Raw genomic sequence first — 16,988 nt, 5'->3', positions numbered from 1 at the left:
CTGGTAGCTTAAAATGTAAGTTCCGACTCTGGGTCCTAAAAAGTTTTCTTAAAGATTAAAATAAATGTAACCGTTAGATGACGCAACTGTTAACGATTTCAGAAACAGCAAAATCAATTCCTATATGCAATTACACAATCTAAATTATTTCCAAATACCCAGGGAAACGTGACGACGTTACTTGCTTAAAGATTCAAAAATAAATAGGCGCCGGTGGTGTTTTAATTCTATTCACCGCAGTCTCCTGCTTTAAATCCATGTTGGCCTTGACACCACTGTGTGTCATCTCCAGTGCCTAAAACCTTGTATAAAAAAAACGCAAACGGTAAGTTTGCACAATTCATCCCAACAATAACGAATTTCAATAAAAACAAGACTCACTAATTCAGAACATAGGCTAATAATTAATTTTGATACAAAAAAAAGTAAACAACCATATCCGGCTAGAGTTATGCTGAAATTTTATCGATCAACTATATCTAATTTTATCTATATTAGTCACATTTTTATTTCAAATGTCAAGGGTCTGTATTGTAAAGTAAACAAACGATTATTATTGCAATCGCTGTTAAAATCATAAGCAGCGCCCTTATAGTGACACAAGACCAGGTAAACGTTAAAAATAAAGGCAGCATTTTTAGAGAACCAGATAAAATATTTAAAAGATGGTATTACAAGTCATCAGATTCTTTAACAAAGTTTTCACGCGTCGAGTGAGCAGTCATACTAGGAGTATAATCTTCAGGCAGGTGAATATAACTTTAATATTCCAATGTAACCCAATTTGTTTTATCTATGATGATCACTGATGTACTTGAATCAAGAAAGACTTCAAATAGGTACTTAAGCAGCTTGACATTAATTTCACAGCTGTTCGATGACGTCAGCAGCACGTACACTTACCTCTTGGGTTGTCCAATCACTAGAGAGTGCCTGCTTATAGATCCAGTAGTAGAACACTCTAAGCGGGATTTTAAGTTGACCAAAGATCTAAGGCTTCAGCTTAAATTCGCCAGTTCGACATATTTTGTTTTCTTTTTATTGCAACATTAATCGGATCATTTTAGTTAATACTCATATGCACGCCGACCATATAACGGGCACTGGGTACTTGAAGGCGCTTTCTGGATGTAAAAGTGTAATTTCCAAGGCCAGTGGCGCACAGGCAGACATATTAATCGATGAAAGTGATATAATCCAGTTTGGTGATCATATTCTCAAAGTTTTCAGCACGCCAGGACATACCAACGGGTGTTGTACCTACTATCTTCCGGAACAAGTATTGTTTTGAGGTTATGGCGAAGGCGCAAGGGAACACCAGATATTTGTATTTGTTAGGAAATCGCATTTACCGGCGACGCTCTTCTAATTCGCGGTTGCGGTCGAACGGATTTTCAAGAAGGCAATCCCAGGACATTGTACAGAAGCGTACACGACAAAATATTTACCCTACCAAAGAACACGATATTGTACCCCGCTCACGACTATCACGGAATGATGTGCACCTCCGTTGATGAAGAAAAACGTCTGAATCCACGATTGACGAAGAGCGAGGACGAATTTGTGGAAATCATGAACAACTTAAATCTGGGCTATCCTAAGCAGATCGGTAAGTGAAAAGCGTTATTATTATTTCTACAAAATTCAAAAAACAGGATTAGTTTTTCTACCTCTTTTAAGCTAAACAATTGCGATCTCGATTAATAAAGTTTTTTTCGCAGCTTTTCACATTCTAGTGTTGTGTTTCTATTATGATTGAGATAATCGGACATAATTTTATATATTTATTAACTTAAACTGTCTCCATTTCATTCAAAATCAAATTTCTTTTCTAGTACCCATTCTAAAACACACAATTATGCGACCGTGAGCAAAGTGTTACTTTAAGACTTCAGTGGCATGTACCAGGGGTACTTGCGGATATTTTCGATATAGTATATTATGCCTACATGTCGATAAACCTCTTCAGTCACTCGTTTATTAAACACTCCGAATCCGTCGTGTCAAAACAAACTCGTGACTAAAGGGACTTTTGACAAACTTTTTCTATAATATACTATTAACTGTTATTTAAAGCACACATTGTTTTGGTAAGTTTCAATGTTGCTTCTTAACATTTTTTGATGTCGGCTTCACGAGTGATGTGTAATAAGCGAATAAGTAAAACCAAGTTCTCTATAGTAACTTCTAGTTTGCTTACAGACCTTTCGTTAAATTAAATAGAGGGAATGTCAATACATTAAAAGTTTAGTTGTTCCGTAATAAAAAAAACATTTTGTGAGGTGACTCTTGGGCCGGTATGCATAGTCATTCGCCAGCGAGTCGCCGGAGAACTCGCCTGGAGTGGCGACGAGAGAATCGCCAGCGGGTCGCCATTGACGCTTTTGCGTTGCATAGTTGTACTCTCGTACACATACTCGCCGGCGACGCGCCCGCAGTTTTCCAAACTCAGTAGATATGAACTGGTTGCAAATTGTCTGGGTATTTTATATATTGCCGTATTGTGTAAATTTCGTTATTACACGGCTTCCTGTTGCCTGGTGGACTCCTCTTAGATCTCCACAAACAATCTAAAAATAATTCGTACATTTGTTTATTTTATATTTATTTTGTTAAATTACTATCTACTTACCTGGAAACTTCCAGTAGCATAAAATCGCAAAGTTACCTATTACTGTTGGAACAAGCAGCCCCCTATTGGTCGGTGGTTCTCGATTTTCAATCATAGGTAATAAAACGTGTTGAAAGGTCGGTTTAGAGAAGCGAAATCGCTTTTGGAATTCAACGTCACTATATTTTTCCATGGGATTTTCCATGTCTCTAATATAACTAAAAGTATCAATTCTTTTATAATTCATTTCTACTAGCTACTAACACAAGACTTTTGAAAATTTTATTTTACTCACCGACGTGGTATGTTTTTTAATTCCAAATACAAAATATCTCTATTAGCATTATAAATAATATCAAGATCGCGATCCATTGCGTTCGATTAAATGCTCTGATCAAACCATTCAAAACCGGCGGACCGACGGAGATGCCGACGCCAAGAAATATCGAAATGCGCGTGCGTCAAGTCGGCGAGCGAACAAACCAGTATTTTGTTAAGTAATTAATTAAGTAGTATCAAAGTAATGCTGGCATAATTTCAATCTAATTCCTGTAATATGGGTTCAGTGCTTTCGTGCTTAGGTTCCACAGTATTTATTTTCACTCAAATTTGTTTCTAGCAAAGTTCGCCATTTTTTTGCAAGCTAACCAAAAGTATAACCTGCTGACAACGATCGGTTTACTGTTTAACATTTAAATCACGTTTCCGTCACTTCCAAACTGAAAATAGATCAACGCGGCGAAAAGTTTTGCGGAGGTCAATTTTTAAATCGGCAGCAATTCAGCTTGTCCTCGGCACGTCCGCCGTCTGAACTGGGCCAGTTAAACACTCAAACTTTTTTTCCGCCGTTTATATTCTAAGCTCTCGCGAAGTTCACTCGCCATTGAAGCGTCCATATCGATTTTGTCAAACTTCCAAGTCTACGATGCCTCGAGAGTCGGCGAAGGACTGTCCCAACACTTCGTTCCAAAACAAAACCCATAACCGCGTTGTGGGGGAGAGATTAATAGTCCTGGGTTTCGAATGCGAGGCGTCTCTATCATAAAAAAATCTCAAATTTATTACATTAACAAAATCGTTTTAACCGACTATATTATTTTTTCTACTACTGCCGTGAAAAGCGTCTAAAAATAAGCAATTTAAAAGACAAATTTCACACAGTCTGCCCTCAAGTTTTCACATCGCACGCTTATGTGAAAGATTATGACAGATCAGAGCAATCCATATTTATTTTCCGCAATCGTGGAAAAGAAGTTGGTCAGAAAACGAGTTTTTCGAAATTTATTGCGCAATATTACTTATTTATATCGCCAAATCAAGTAAACACATATTTTTATTGGCCGCATCGAAGCCTGAAATATTTTTTTTGTTTTTGAGCGGTGGCTCCTTGGCAAACCTAACCTTTGTAGAAAGGAAGGAATGACTAAAAGTTTTAAAATGACCAGTTAATATAAACACCTAACATCTGTTTTTAAAAGAATTACATTTTTTTGACGTACTTTTTGTTTTAGTTTTTCATCCCTTTAAAAACGTAATTTGAAGAAATACAGAAATTTTGTAGCATATTCACCAAAAAAACAAAAGGCCATCGACAAAAAAGAAAAATATATGCAAATATAATTTTTTTAATTTATCAATCTTAACTAGACTAATTGAAATAGTAAAACACGTTGGTATGGCATTTGGTTTTAAAAACGTTAGGCCATTTTTTTAACTAAAGATGCCTGCAACAAAATTTTCATGTCTCTTGGTATCTAACATACAGAGAGAGGTGCATCACGGTATTAAAAAGGTTAAAGCGCATTTCTATAAATCTTTTTTCGTAATATCCAGTGACCTAGCTAGTTTTCTACACACCCTGTTCATTTTTTAACTAGTTAACTTAGACATTTTTTGAGCTGTCCAAAATTTCGTCGTAAATACCCAATAGCAAATGTTCCAAGTAAATTAATTTTATTCTTGCGTTCCACGTTTTTGGCCTTCATTTTCAAAATTTGTTAGCTGTTACATCAAAACTGACAACCACCGTTCTTTTCGAAACGAGTAAGAAATAAAGATGCAGTATTGGCGAAACTAGTTCATAAATATCTATTATCAATTTAACTTCACACTGTGCAGGGTAGTCATTTTTCGCTTTTGGTTGATCGCTGAAGAGAGCGTACCTCGCGACGATGCACAAAGATCCAGAAAAAAATATGTTCGAGTGCTTTAAGGGGAGCTGTCATTGAAATATCCAATGAAACTATCTCATTATATGAATCATCCACCGGTGACGTGTAAGAATTCGCCTTCTGCGATCGGTTAGACCTAAGCGTAGCCTCGATTTAAAACCGATCTCTCGCGACACTCCGGGAAATTCCGGGAATTTAATAGAGCGGGCGCTCTATCGAAATATTCGGTGCCGTTTGTCATACGAGAGTGCAAGACAAAAGAGCCAAACCAGGCACAATTCACGAAATTAAATGTACGTCTATAAATTACGTCCATTAACGTCCTAATGTCCAGCAAGCTGCAACACAAACTTTGCTAGAGTCGGTTAAATATCCAGCGAACTTAGTTACTCTATTATTCTCGAGCTCAGATATGGTTGTAAAACAAAATGAGCATTTAAGCAACGACCTAGACTACACCGCTTCTTGTGAGCCCGGTCCAAGAGATTCGGGCAGTCTGTCCTATAACACTGAATGCAGACCAAAAATGAAAAGATTGTCTACGGAGAACATGACTACGAACAAAGACTTGGGAAAAGAGTAGCGTTGGCATTGACTCTCTTGTATGAAATTCAACAGTTATTTTTGCAAGTAACTCTACTCCAAATTTGTATTTGTTAAATATGCAAAAATTGCCACCTTTATTTCAAAAATTCATATATTTTTTTTTAACATGACTTGACATTTGGGTATAACTTTTAATTCTAAGCAACTTTTCTAAGCTAAGCACGAATTCAATTTTTTCACATTGAAAGAAAACACAAAAATCGCGATTGTTTCGGAAATTATTCAGAAAAAAGAAATATAAGATCACACGTTTATATATTGGACACTTATTAGGTCACCAGAAGGTTTAATTATATATTTATTGATGGACTAAAGTGTTCAGTACTAACGTAAATACAATTGAGTAACTACAAGATACTAAACCAAATAATCTACACGAAAAATCAAAGTTAGACTAACACTAACACAGGTTAATTTAATTTAATTTAAATTTAATGGAAGGCAACCAAAAATAAAATATCTCTTTTAGTTCAATAAGGAAAATTTTTGAAAAATGAGTCATAATATCTTAAATTAGAATTTCTAGAAAACAAGTCACAATTTTTGACATAAGGGACAGTGCGAATCGAAACATCAGCTATACAGGTCGGACATAAAAAATGAAGTCTTTAAACTGGGGGTACTAGACACCAAAATATTATTAAATTCCAACATTTGATTTGAAGTTTTCTTTGTTACTATTATCAAAATTGTTATTGTTGACTATTGTTTTGTATTCTCCTTCTACCTTAATCTTATTTATACATTTTATTTTATTGCAAAATCAGAAAAAAATACCATGAACTTTTTAAACGCAAGTCAGTCCACCATAACTCGACAGATAGAAAAAATATGATTGGATTTACCTAAATAATACGGTGAAATTAGGAGCAACGTAATTAATGAGAATAATCAGAATAAAATTTAAACAATAAGCACCCTGTATTTGCGAAACCTTGCCAGTGATCACATATGGCTCGGAAACGCTTACGTTGACTAAAAAGTCCGCTGATAAGTTGAGTGTAAATCAAAGAAAATTGGAACGAACAACTAATTCCTTAAAATTTTTAATTTAAATTAAACTAAACCTATATTTTATTTTTGATGGCCTTTCTGCGGTGTCGTACCCTACTCTCGTTTGTTTTGACAGGAAATTCTGCATTTAAAATGTTCCGTATTGGACTTATGATCGCGTGCTTCGGTAATCAAAGCTCAAGTGGTCGACCATAACATTTCAAACATTCCTGCGTGGGATGCAGCAAACCACCTTCATCTATCGATTTACGGACATCAAAATCTAAATTTTCCCGGCGTATACACATACACATCCACCTTTAAACCCGACGCCCTATAATTTTATTCCTCCTTATGTTATTATTCCGCAGATAAGGCCCTTCCGGCGAACAAAGTTTGCGGAGTATTCGACATCCCGAAGGACGAACCACTGGATGAAGTCTAACCGCGGCCGCTTGCTATAGGAACTGCACTAAAATTCAATTTATTACGTTCCAATCATAATAGGATTGTTTCGAAAGTTGCGATCTGGTTTGGGGTTTTTAGAGCCAGGGGATAATAATTGTATCATGAGTAACTTTGGGTTTAGAGAAAGAAACGTCGCTTGTTGCATCGATCACTTCTTGATAGTCCTGTTCGTGATTGACCAATATTGTATCGACTTGTAATTATATACTACTTTATCAACTCTATATCTTGTAGAATATTCATGCCTTGTACATACAGTAGTTAATTTTTTATTATAGGAAAGATTATAAACTGAATGGATTTTTCAAAATCATATTTTGATGTTTCAAAAAAAGATCATATTGTTATCAATAAAATTTGGAAGCTATGGTAGGCAGCCTCATTTCAAACTTTTCGCTTTTTACTTTTGCAATTTTTTAAAGATCACGGTGATTGAATCGGTTTTTCGGAAAAAGTACCTATACCAATATACCTCCAGATCTATTTCTAGAAAGCTTCGTATTGCTTTTTTGTTTTTCTACCACTCAACTAACAATTGGAGAAAAGCAAACAGATATTGCTTTTTAGATACCCCAAAAAAAATCTAGGGGAGCAAGATCACATGATCGCGGCGGCCAGTTGATATCGCCGTTACGTGAGATAATCCGACCAGGAAACTTGCCTCGCAGCAATTGCATCGTTTCTCTGGATGTGTGACAAGTCGCTCCATCCTGTTGGAACCACAAATCTTCAATTTCCATACCTTCCAACTGCTCCCAGAAAACATCAGATATCATGTTTCGATAACGATAGAGTTTATTTATTTATTTATTTATTTATTTATTTATTTATTACAAAGGTGCCCTAACATGAAGAACTAACTTCACAATCTACAAGGACACACTAACAATTATACCATTATTTAATTAACAAAGTAAAGTAAAACTTATAAGTAGGTACCTACCTATATCTACGATAAGCAGAAGATAAAAAAAAATAAATAATAACAATCAAACTTACCAAACTAAACCAAAACTAACACTGTATATTAAGTGCGTGAATTACAAAAAACAAATGTGAAAAAATAAGGAAAACAAATCAAAAATTAAAATAAATTTATAGAAAAACCCTAATTGCTTGACTTCGAAACGAATTAAGTGATAACGCAAAGATGTCAACGTGCGAAAAATAATTATTGTAATGTCTATGTAAAAGAGATATTGGGGAATTGTTACCTAAGTTTGTATTAAATCTAGGCACGTAAAATAATGAAGGAGTTCTTGTTATAACGACTCTGGCATTGAAGGATAGTTTTTCCAACAGTAAAGGACAGTCAATCCTACTATTAATAATATTATGCAAAAATATAACACTGGAGATAATTCTTCTAACAGATAACTTCAGTATATGGTAGAAATTAAGACTAGCTTCATACGAATGAGTTAGTAAGTTACGGTTAAATCTAAAATTTAAATGGAAAACAAACTTTTTTTGTATTCCGTAGGACTCCATATCACACCGCCATAGTCAAGGTGAGATCGAACGTAGGAATTGTATAGAATAATAAGCGATTTGTGATCCTGAAATTCCTTGCTAACTCTTAATATAAAACCTAAATTTTTATAAGCTTTTTTTACTATATTCTCAATGTGGATATCAAAACTTAATTTTACATCTATAGTTATTCCAAGATCCCTAATCTGCTCTACTTTTTTTATTTTTACACCATTGAATGTGTAGTCAAAGTTTATATCATTTATCCGCCTGCTGAACTTAAGACATTTATCAATATTTAAAAAGATCTTCTTGAAACTTTAAGGCTGATCATCTGCGTATGATGCTGATTTAGCAAAAAGAAAACATTTACTGAAATCTGGGATAAACAGTGAAAATAACAATGGTCCCAAATGGGACCCTTGAGGAATTCCAGATGTGATGCGGGTCGTTTGGGATTTTGCAGAATTCAATTCTACAAACTGAGTCTGAGAACTGATGTAGGATTGAAGAATTTTATAAAGACAACCGTGTACACCGAAATTTTTTAATTTGATCAACATTGTTGGGTGGTGAACCTTATCAAAAGCTTTTGAGAAGTCGGTGTACACGGCATCTATCTGCACCCTATTATCTAACGCCTCAGAAACATCCTGGACATATAGTGAGAGATTGGTAGCAACCGACCTACCCCTAAAAAAACCATGTTGTGTATCTCCAAGAGCATGTTTTTATTTGTTCTCCGCATTATCTTCGAAAAAAAGGCCAATTATTCCTCCGCACCAAACAGTCACTTCTTGAGGATGCATTGCTTTTTGAACAATCTCTCTTGGATTCTTTAATCCCCAAATACGAACATTGAGTTTGTTTAGAAAGCCACCAACGTGAAAATGAACCCCTTGTTCTCGTATTCATTCTGCAAACACGCGGCGCTGTTGATGATCTCGAGGCTTCAACTTCTGAGTTATTTGGACTTTATATGGGTGTAGATGCAAGTCTTTCGTTAAAATTCGCTGTGTGATTGAATAAGTAAGGCCCACTTGCTGCGATCGATGACGAATCGATGTGTTTGGATTTTCGGCTACACTTTCGCGAGCAATGGCAATATTTTGATCTGACCGACCTGCACGAGCACGTTGAGGGACTTTGAGGTTAGTTACAGAAAAATTCACGTATAGCCCGAAATGCATTTTTTCTTGATCGACCATTTTCATAATAGGCTTGCACAATTTTTACACGTTGTTCAGTCGTATATTTCAAAAATATTTCAGATTCTTATTGAATCACCCGTTATAAGAAAACCGCGAAGGGGCTTCTATATCGTATAATTGAAGCAATAACTGTTTGACAATTTCAAATTAGATGCGCATAAAATGAATTTATTAAAACGCGTACATTATTACGGACATTATCCCCAATTAATTCAAACCGCCCTTATCGCCTGATGTGACGTTGCCCTTAACATATCGCAATAAGTTATTAGTATAATTCGCAAGGCATTTTGGAAGGGGGCATTAAGGCACTCATAGACGTTTCGCTTTACCCTGGACGAATGAAGCAAGAAGGGAAAGCAATGTATTCCAGCGAATCCCGTCAGTATATTATAACAATTATCAAATGAGACGAGGGACGGTTTTTTGCTCGAAATGACCTACATATTCTGGATTATTGCTGAAAACACTTGACATTATATTATTAGAAATAAATTATGGTTTACTTGAAGTATTAATTTAATTAATAAAGATTATTGAATGATTTAATAATTCTTGTTAATTATTATATATTCTTACGATAAAGTGCAAAGTGTATGGTCAGCTATAAACTCGAACCGCGTCATGCTAGGCACGAGAATCGCTATACGCTACGTCGAGTCGTCATATTGGCCGATCGATTGGTCGGCGTCGCTTGGCAACTGCGCACGTACGACCGTCGGCGCGACGTTGGATTCACCGCGTTGCCGTTTCGCCCTGAAATGTCACCGACTTGCTGATTGTACGAGATTAATTTCCGTGTAGTTGATAAACTCACCCTATCATTAACGAACGCGCAGGTGTAATCGCCTTTAACTGACGTATAGCTAAAAGTCCCGTATTACTAAATTTGAGCGACAGATGTTAGAGGACAAAACGATCCTGCAATCCTAAATTGTAAACGGAATTGAGCGGCAACACTGTTTTTTTTAACACGAGTGATATCCTTCGGGTTATTGGTGGCAAGGGAGAAAGGTGGCGAATTCTTAAAGAACTTTCCGCTAGAGGCTGTTCCTTTTTCTTTTAGATTTGCCCTATGGCCAAGTATCGAACTTTTTCGATTAAAACCGCAAATTAATTTTCACATTTTGTGATTTGTTTTTTACCGGAGTTTAAATCGTTACTACTGCCGCTCGAAAAAATTTGGTTAATTGCAGTATAGAAAAATCCTAACATGTTTGCCTAAGTTGGAAATATTTTCAAATCCGGAATTGTCTAATGTACCTAAACAATTATTATTATCGCATTACAGTCTATTTGACTATCCAAATTGAATGAAATGTGTATATTTGGAATACTCATAAATGATCTTTCTCGTCCATACACGTACAATATTCTGTTGCAGCTAGTTTTGACTCTAGCAATTAAAAAACACCATAATATTTGACATTATGTTATATACGTAAAGTTTGCAAGTAAAAAACAATTAAAAATAAATGCATCAATTTTTCACCATGTTTTAAAGTTGCAAGTTGTAATATTTAAAGATAACTGCCATGCTGCCATATTTGCTCTATTACCTTTTCGTTACTTACGAATTTGGGCGCAATGAAGTGCCAAGTGTAAAACAATATTTTTTAGAGGACATGTCAATAATTAAAATTAATGTTTGCCATATGGTGCGATAGGAACATAGGCCTCACAGCATAGAAAACATTAGTGATTCGGAAAATTCTGATCAATAATGGTACTTCATTTTTTAGTTACTTTAGGTAGTTGTTAGTGGTGAGTTTATCAAATATGATTGCTTAAAAAAATAAAATGTATAACATTATTATTTAGGCACAAATTATAAAAACATATTTGCTTCTAATATCTAGAAATATTTAAATTCAAATTTAATATACTTAATGCTCTATTGATTTTGAAGTATCTGAGCCTAAAAATGTTCCCGTAAGTATAAAAACGTAATTGGGCTACGGAAGTGTCGAAAAAGCTGAGTATCTCGGATAACAGTATAAAGAGGTGATTCATACGAAGAAAGTTTGTAAAGCCTTTTCCAGGTGACGTTTAATGATAATCCGAGCGCATTCAATCTCTCACTTATAATAACCGTATTATACAGTTTCTTTGGCGTAATCTCGTTTCGTGATTTAAGAGGTGGAACATAATTAAATTTACATATTGTTAAACTTGTTTACCTTAGAGTACTCGAAGTGCAGGCGGAGACGCGGGCGCCGCTCCCTTTGCTTTATTTTGTGTGAATGCACTCAATGCTTTTATTCAACGTTTTATGTATGGGCCGTAATTTAGTCGCGGCTCAACGAAATTAACCGCGGAAGCAGGACGGCCTGTTGTAGGCTTTACGATAAGAAACGGACATTGAGGCAAGGCGTCTATAAAATGCTTAATGCGAAAAACATGAACAATGACGTATACCTGTCGCAGAATGTATCGCCCATCAACATGTGCCTCACTTAGGAATAGTAGAGCAGAACGTAGCGTCAGTTTGTTACTACTGCCTTTTGGTGTTAAGGAACATGACGGCAATATCGCTTATCAATGGTCTATAAAATATACCTAAGCTTTATTCTCAGGTGCACCCCAACATTTTCATTGTTGTCAGAGTTTTTTTAATAAGCTGGACGTTGCATCAGGGTTGTTCGGTGGTCTGTGGTGTTCATATTCTATGGTCTAGAGAGGTTAGAATGTCTGAACCTCATGACGCAGATTAAATAAAGGACTTGTAGTGGAGTTTTCTTTTATTATAAAAAGCCTCCAATACGACAGTTAACAGTGAAAAAACAGAACATATTTCATTGTTCGTAATCTTTTCATTTTGTCCAATAACTTACTTGTCGCCTGAGGCTGAATGCGAATAAAGTTAAGGCATTGGTGGTTCGGTAAACCCTTTTGATTTATTTTTTGTAATTACGTCAGTTCATTGGTTCATTTAACGGAAGGAATGGAAGCTAATACAAGATACGAGACACTTTAACATCAAAAGGAACATACAACAAAGCTAAGAAGATTGCAACTTAATTGCCATATAACAATTTCTGTACTAAAATGTTACATATTTTGGTAGAAAGCTCAGTTCGCAGAACTATAAACCAATTTGGTTTGGTTATTAAAGGGGGAGAACTAGGAGCACTAGGCAATCGTACGAATCCGCCAGACGATCCAAACGTAAGCCTCAACCCTTTACGCCCTCATGCATAACTTCGTTGGCATATAAGAAACTTAATCCCTTTGGGGACCCTACTAACTACCTGGACGCTAAATCGCCAAAGACAATTTTCGGTCTAATCAAATTACGCCTGATTTTCTAAGTAGATAAACGTTCAACACTTTAAGTTAACTACGTCGCCAGATGTTGCCGTAAACTGTCATAAATCAAAGCGTAAGTTTTCCCCAGAGCGAGGGAATTGATAAAAAATAATAACCGTGGAGAGCGGCGCTTGAGAGTGCGGGAGTTCTTCCGTTAATTGGAATTCTTTCTGGCAAATCCTATATATAGGTCCGGGAAGAGGTCTGAGGCCGAGAAAATGGATCGGGTTTGATCGATAATTTGCTTTGATGGGGGATTATGTACGGCTGGTAACTGTGGAAAGTGTTTTACTGAAATAGAAGAGGCGGTGACAGAGAAAACTTACCGGCGGGTAACCTTTGCCTACAAAAAATGGTAGACTAGGTTTCATTCAAATCGACATGATATTTTGCTGCTTAACAAAAGTGAAGAGCATCAAAATGTGAAATCGAGTCCAAATCCGCTCAATTTTTTTGTCGACATAGGCATAGGTGAACTTGAAATATTACTCTTGTTTTTTTTATGAAGCAGTAGTGACAGAGCAGTTAAAAAAAAGTTACGATAGCGCCATATTAAGTATATTTGTTTAGTTTAACAAATATACTTATTGCCACATTCAGTTATTATCTTAAATAAGATCAGAAGGTTTCATCAAATTCGAGGCGAACTACTGGGATCGCGGAAACCGTCAGAGATGCGAAGTCGATTAAACAGAGGCATATTTTGTTGGTTAATTTAAAACCGTTCCAAAATCTAGAAAATTCCGATTAGTTTCGGAGACATCCGGGAAAACCGAAAAATAGCCAATTTTTTTTGAATTTTTTTCTAGCCTTAATTAAAAATTTTTTTGAAAAAAAATTGCACTTTCTCATTTCAACTGTTTCCCCCTTACAAGTTGGCATTATTTAGTTTTAAATATGACGTTTCGGTTTCGTGTGCCGTTCATCAACATTTTTTTAATTACAGACATGCATTTTTTATTTTATTTTATCGCACTTAATGATTTACTAGACAATACTGCCCAAAAATTGACAATAGAGCCAAATTTAGGCAAAAAATTAGGTGGCTATGAAACAACAGCAAACCGCCTTGACGTACTTTTTAAATATTACAGTTTTAATGAAACTTAACTTTGGTAACCAATTATAACATCAAAAAAAAGACTTAAAATTATATTCAAAAATATACTGCAAATCAATAAGGAAAGACTGAGAAACTGTGAAGAGCACACCTATTAAATTAATATTGAAAATATAAAATTTATTTGATTCCGTAAAGAAGGTCATATGGAAGATGTTCATATTGAGAGCCATCTGCTTCAATGCATTTTGCGATAAGCGTTCTCAATTTTAATATTGCACGTTGAATCAAGCGAACAGGAATAGCTCTGATTTCTCGAAATAAATTGAGCCTTGGTCCATTTATGACATTCGGGATCTCACGATATCTTTTAAATAAGAAGTAATCCAGTGGATTTATATCTGAATCTCTAGCAGCCTATGATATAGGTCCACGATTGCCTATCCACTTATTTGGAAGTAATGTATTTAAGATGATTATTATTTGACGTCCATTGTGAGGAGGTGCGCCATCTCGTTGCCACCATAACGATTGCACAATATTTAATGGTTCGTCATCAAACCGATCGAAAATATTATTTAATATCAATTGTTGATATCTTTCGTACGTAAAGCTACCTTAATATATTATTGGGCCGATAATTTTTAATTGTTCCACAAGCTTTGCCAGACTTAAAAGACGCTCGACCCTGTGCTCTCACTTCCAGTTATGTACACTATGCCTATTAAATAAACTTCATTCTTCTGTCCAAATTATTTTTAGTAAAAAGTCATCTACTTCAAGCTGATTTCGTAGATAGTTGCAGAATTCTAGCCGCCTAATTTGACCTGGTCTAAGTTTTTGAATTAGAGAATTTGGTAGGGATTCGAACGTAATGTCCTCCATATTCACGTATTCGGAATTTGCAGTTCATATTCAAAATGTCCGATTGACCCTCGAGGTGTTAACCTAAGGTTATTAACAAAACTAAAGGAAACACAATTAAAGATTTCCATCCAATCTGACAAACAAATTTGAATGCGGTTACACTCGCTGGGGATATTGATTTCGGTACCGTTCACTAGAATTCAGGAATTTCTGAGTGAATTGTAATACATATTTTTCCTTCTCCCGTCTGTAAAATACTTAACTACACACCGATCTAGCGTGCGGGAAGCGTCACTTTACCACGTCAGTTTCGTTTCCCACGAACCCAAGCCACTTCGGACATTTCCGGGATTTTACCGCACGGATTTGGGAGCAATCGGATGTTTTCGGAGATATTTCCCACGCTTTGAATTTTGACGTTTGTCAATTCTGACGGTCATGGCATTGAATGTATTGGTGTGTTTTGCTCGTCTATTAAAAACTCGCTCCGCTCGTGTCAAATAAACTCGTGAGTCAAATGCCGTTTACCGCATTTGTTGCATAATATACTATTTTACTACAACTTTTATAATTACATACAACAGTAAAAAAAAACTGGCACTTTAATAATTAACAACTATGTCAAGACAGTTTGACATAAATGCTTTCGTTTCATAGCGACCTTATATTCTTGTCTAAATTTGGCTCTATTGCCAATTTTGGGGCAGTATTGTTTAGTAAATTACTAACTGTGATGTCACTTTTTTTTTATTAACGCCAAGAAAAAATTCAAATTGCTGATTTTCAGTTTTCTCGGATTTTGAAACTTTTTTAATTTTAAACATCAAAATGCGGAACTTTTCCTCTACTTGGCCGACTCAAATCGGGGACATCCTGTACAAGAAACTCTATGTCCCCAATGACTGGAGTTGGAACGACATTGGAGCAAGTGAGACCTCCCAAGAAAAAATGTTCACTCTTTTTAGTTCCCACCCTACAAAAGATTTCAATGAAGGTTTGCCAGAATGACAGTTTATTCCGTAAAAACATAACCTCAAAGCAATTTTACTAAAAAAAGAAGAAAATCTTTTATCTTGAGAAGGTTGTATAGTACAAAAATGTGCCAAGACAATAATATAACCAGAGTGTTCCTCATGAAAAGCGTGGCAACGGATATTAAGGTGCGTTCAAGACAAGGGAAGAGACTAATAATAGTCCATATTGGAAGCGACTAGGGATTTCAAATAGACGGTTTACTACCCTTCAGTCCTGAGATTACCACGATGCCATTAATGATAATGTGTTTGAAGATTATTTTAATGAAAGATGTGATTCACGACACTCTAACTTCATCTGGGACAAACCAACAAATTTTCTACTGGTTAACCGCCATAAATATTGATTTTGAACATAATTTGATAATGAAGAAATTATTATTTTTAACAAATTTACGCAAACATGGTTTTATGAAATACGCCGCGGAATATATAGCAGAAAATAGTGCAACTGTGTTGCGCATCCCGCCATATCATTCCGAACTAAATCGTTTAGAACTTATATAGGCGCAAGTGAAAGGATTTGTAGCAATATTAAGCTACCGTTTAATCGAGCTAATGAGGAAGTAGAGGAGTCATTGAAGAAGAGGAGAAAATGTGTGATTTTGAGTCCTTTATCTATCGGATCGTCAAGAGGACATGATAGTTTCTTCTCAGTTTCTGTATAATATTTTGTTTATATTATTTATTTATATATTTATTTATTTACTTGCTTTTTTCTCCTTCTTTTATTACAGCTTCTTTTCTTCCTGTACTTTCCTTTGGTGACCTGATGGGATCGCGTTTATCCTCGTGCACAAGTTGATATATTTTTTGCAATTCCGAATTTTGATTTTTGGTGTCGAAGAGCTTTGGACATATTTAGAATAATAATTTTCTTATTTTTAGAAAGCACAGTTTTAATACTCCGCTTCACAACTGCCGGAATCAAACTATATTTCTAATTTCTAAACACTAAGGCACAGGTAGGTCAACTACCTATTAGTCTACCTGTGACTCTCTTGATAATCATCCTAGGTTCAATACTTGGCCTATGGAATACAACTGTGACCACTAAGTTTTTAGAATTCAATAATGATTATTAACTCTCTCACATTCAGAAACAGAGCATAATTATTTGCAATTCAGAATTTCACGTCACTTTTTAACGAGAGCACGCCATTAAAAGTATTGATCAGCCAGGTT

At 35.5% G+C, this 16,988-nt stretch overlaps 1 protein-coding gene across 1 annotated transcript; it reads left to right on the top strand.

The window, feature by feature from the left end:
• Window positions 1–23: 23 nt before the first annotated feature.
• Window positions 24–7,211, top strand: LOC132704533 (persulfide dioxygenase ETHE1, mitochondrial). Its single transcript, XM_060674577.1, has 6 exons — window positions 24–325; window positions 642–749; window positions 871–1,015; window positions 1,068–1,279; window positions 1,339–1,609; window positions 6,753–7,211. The coding sequence occupies exons 2-6, from the start codon at window positions 666–668 to the stop codon at window positions 6,824–6,826; spliced, it is 786 nt and encodes a 261-aa protein (XP_060530560.1). The 5' UTR covers window positions 24–325; window positions 642–665; the 3' UTR covers window positions 6,827–7,211.
• The last annotated feature ends 9,777 nt before the right edge of the window (window positions 7,212–16,988 follow it).

The sequence above is a fragment of the Cylas formicarius genome, unplaced genomic scaffold (assembly GCF_029955315.1).
Source record: "Cylas formicarius isolate icCylForm1 unplaced genomic scaffold, icCylForm1.1 PGA_scaffold_7__23_contigs__length_41026272, whole genome shotgun sequence".
Classification (NCBI taxonomy): Eukaryota; Metazoa; Arthropoda; class Insecta; order Coleoptera; family Brentidae; genus Cylas; species Cylas formicarius.
The sequence above is the reverse complement of the archived record's forward strand: the minus strand, read 5'-3'. Positions and strand labels throughout refer to the sequence as shown.

Bases quoted from the DNA above. Each gene is read 5' to 3' on its own strand.
- LOC132704533 (XM_060674577.1), top strand. From the start codon at position 666: ATGGTATTACAAGTCATCAGATTCTTTAACAAAGTTTTCACGCGTCGA. The intron at 750-870 runs GTGAATATAACT...TTAATTTCACAG, and splicing joins GGAGTATAATCTTCAGGCAG to CTGTTCGATGACGTCAGCAG. The intron at 1,016-1,067 runs GTTCGACATATT...GGATCATTTTAG, and splicing joins GCTTCAGCTTAAATTCGCCA to TTAATACTCATATGCACGCC.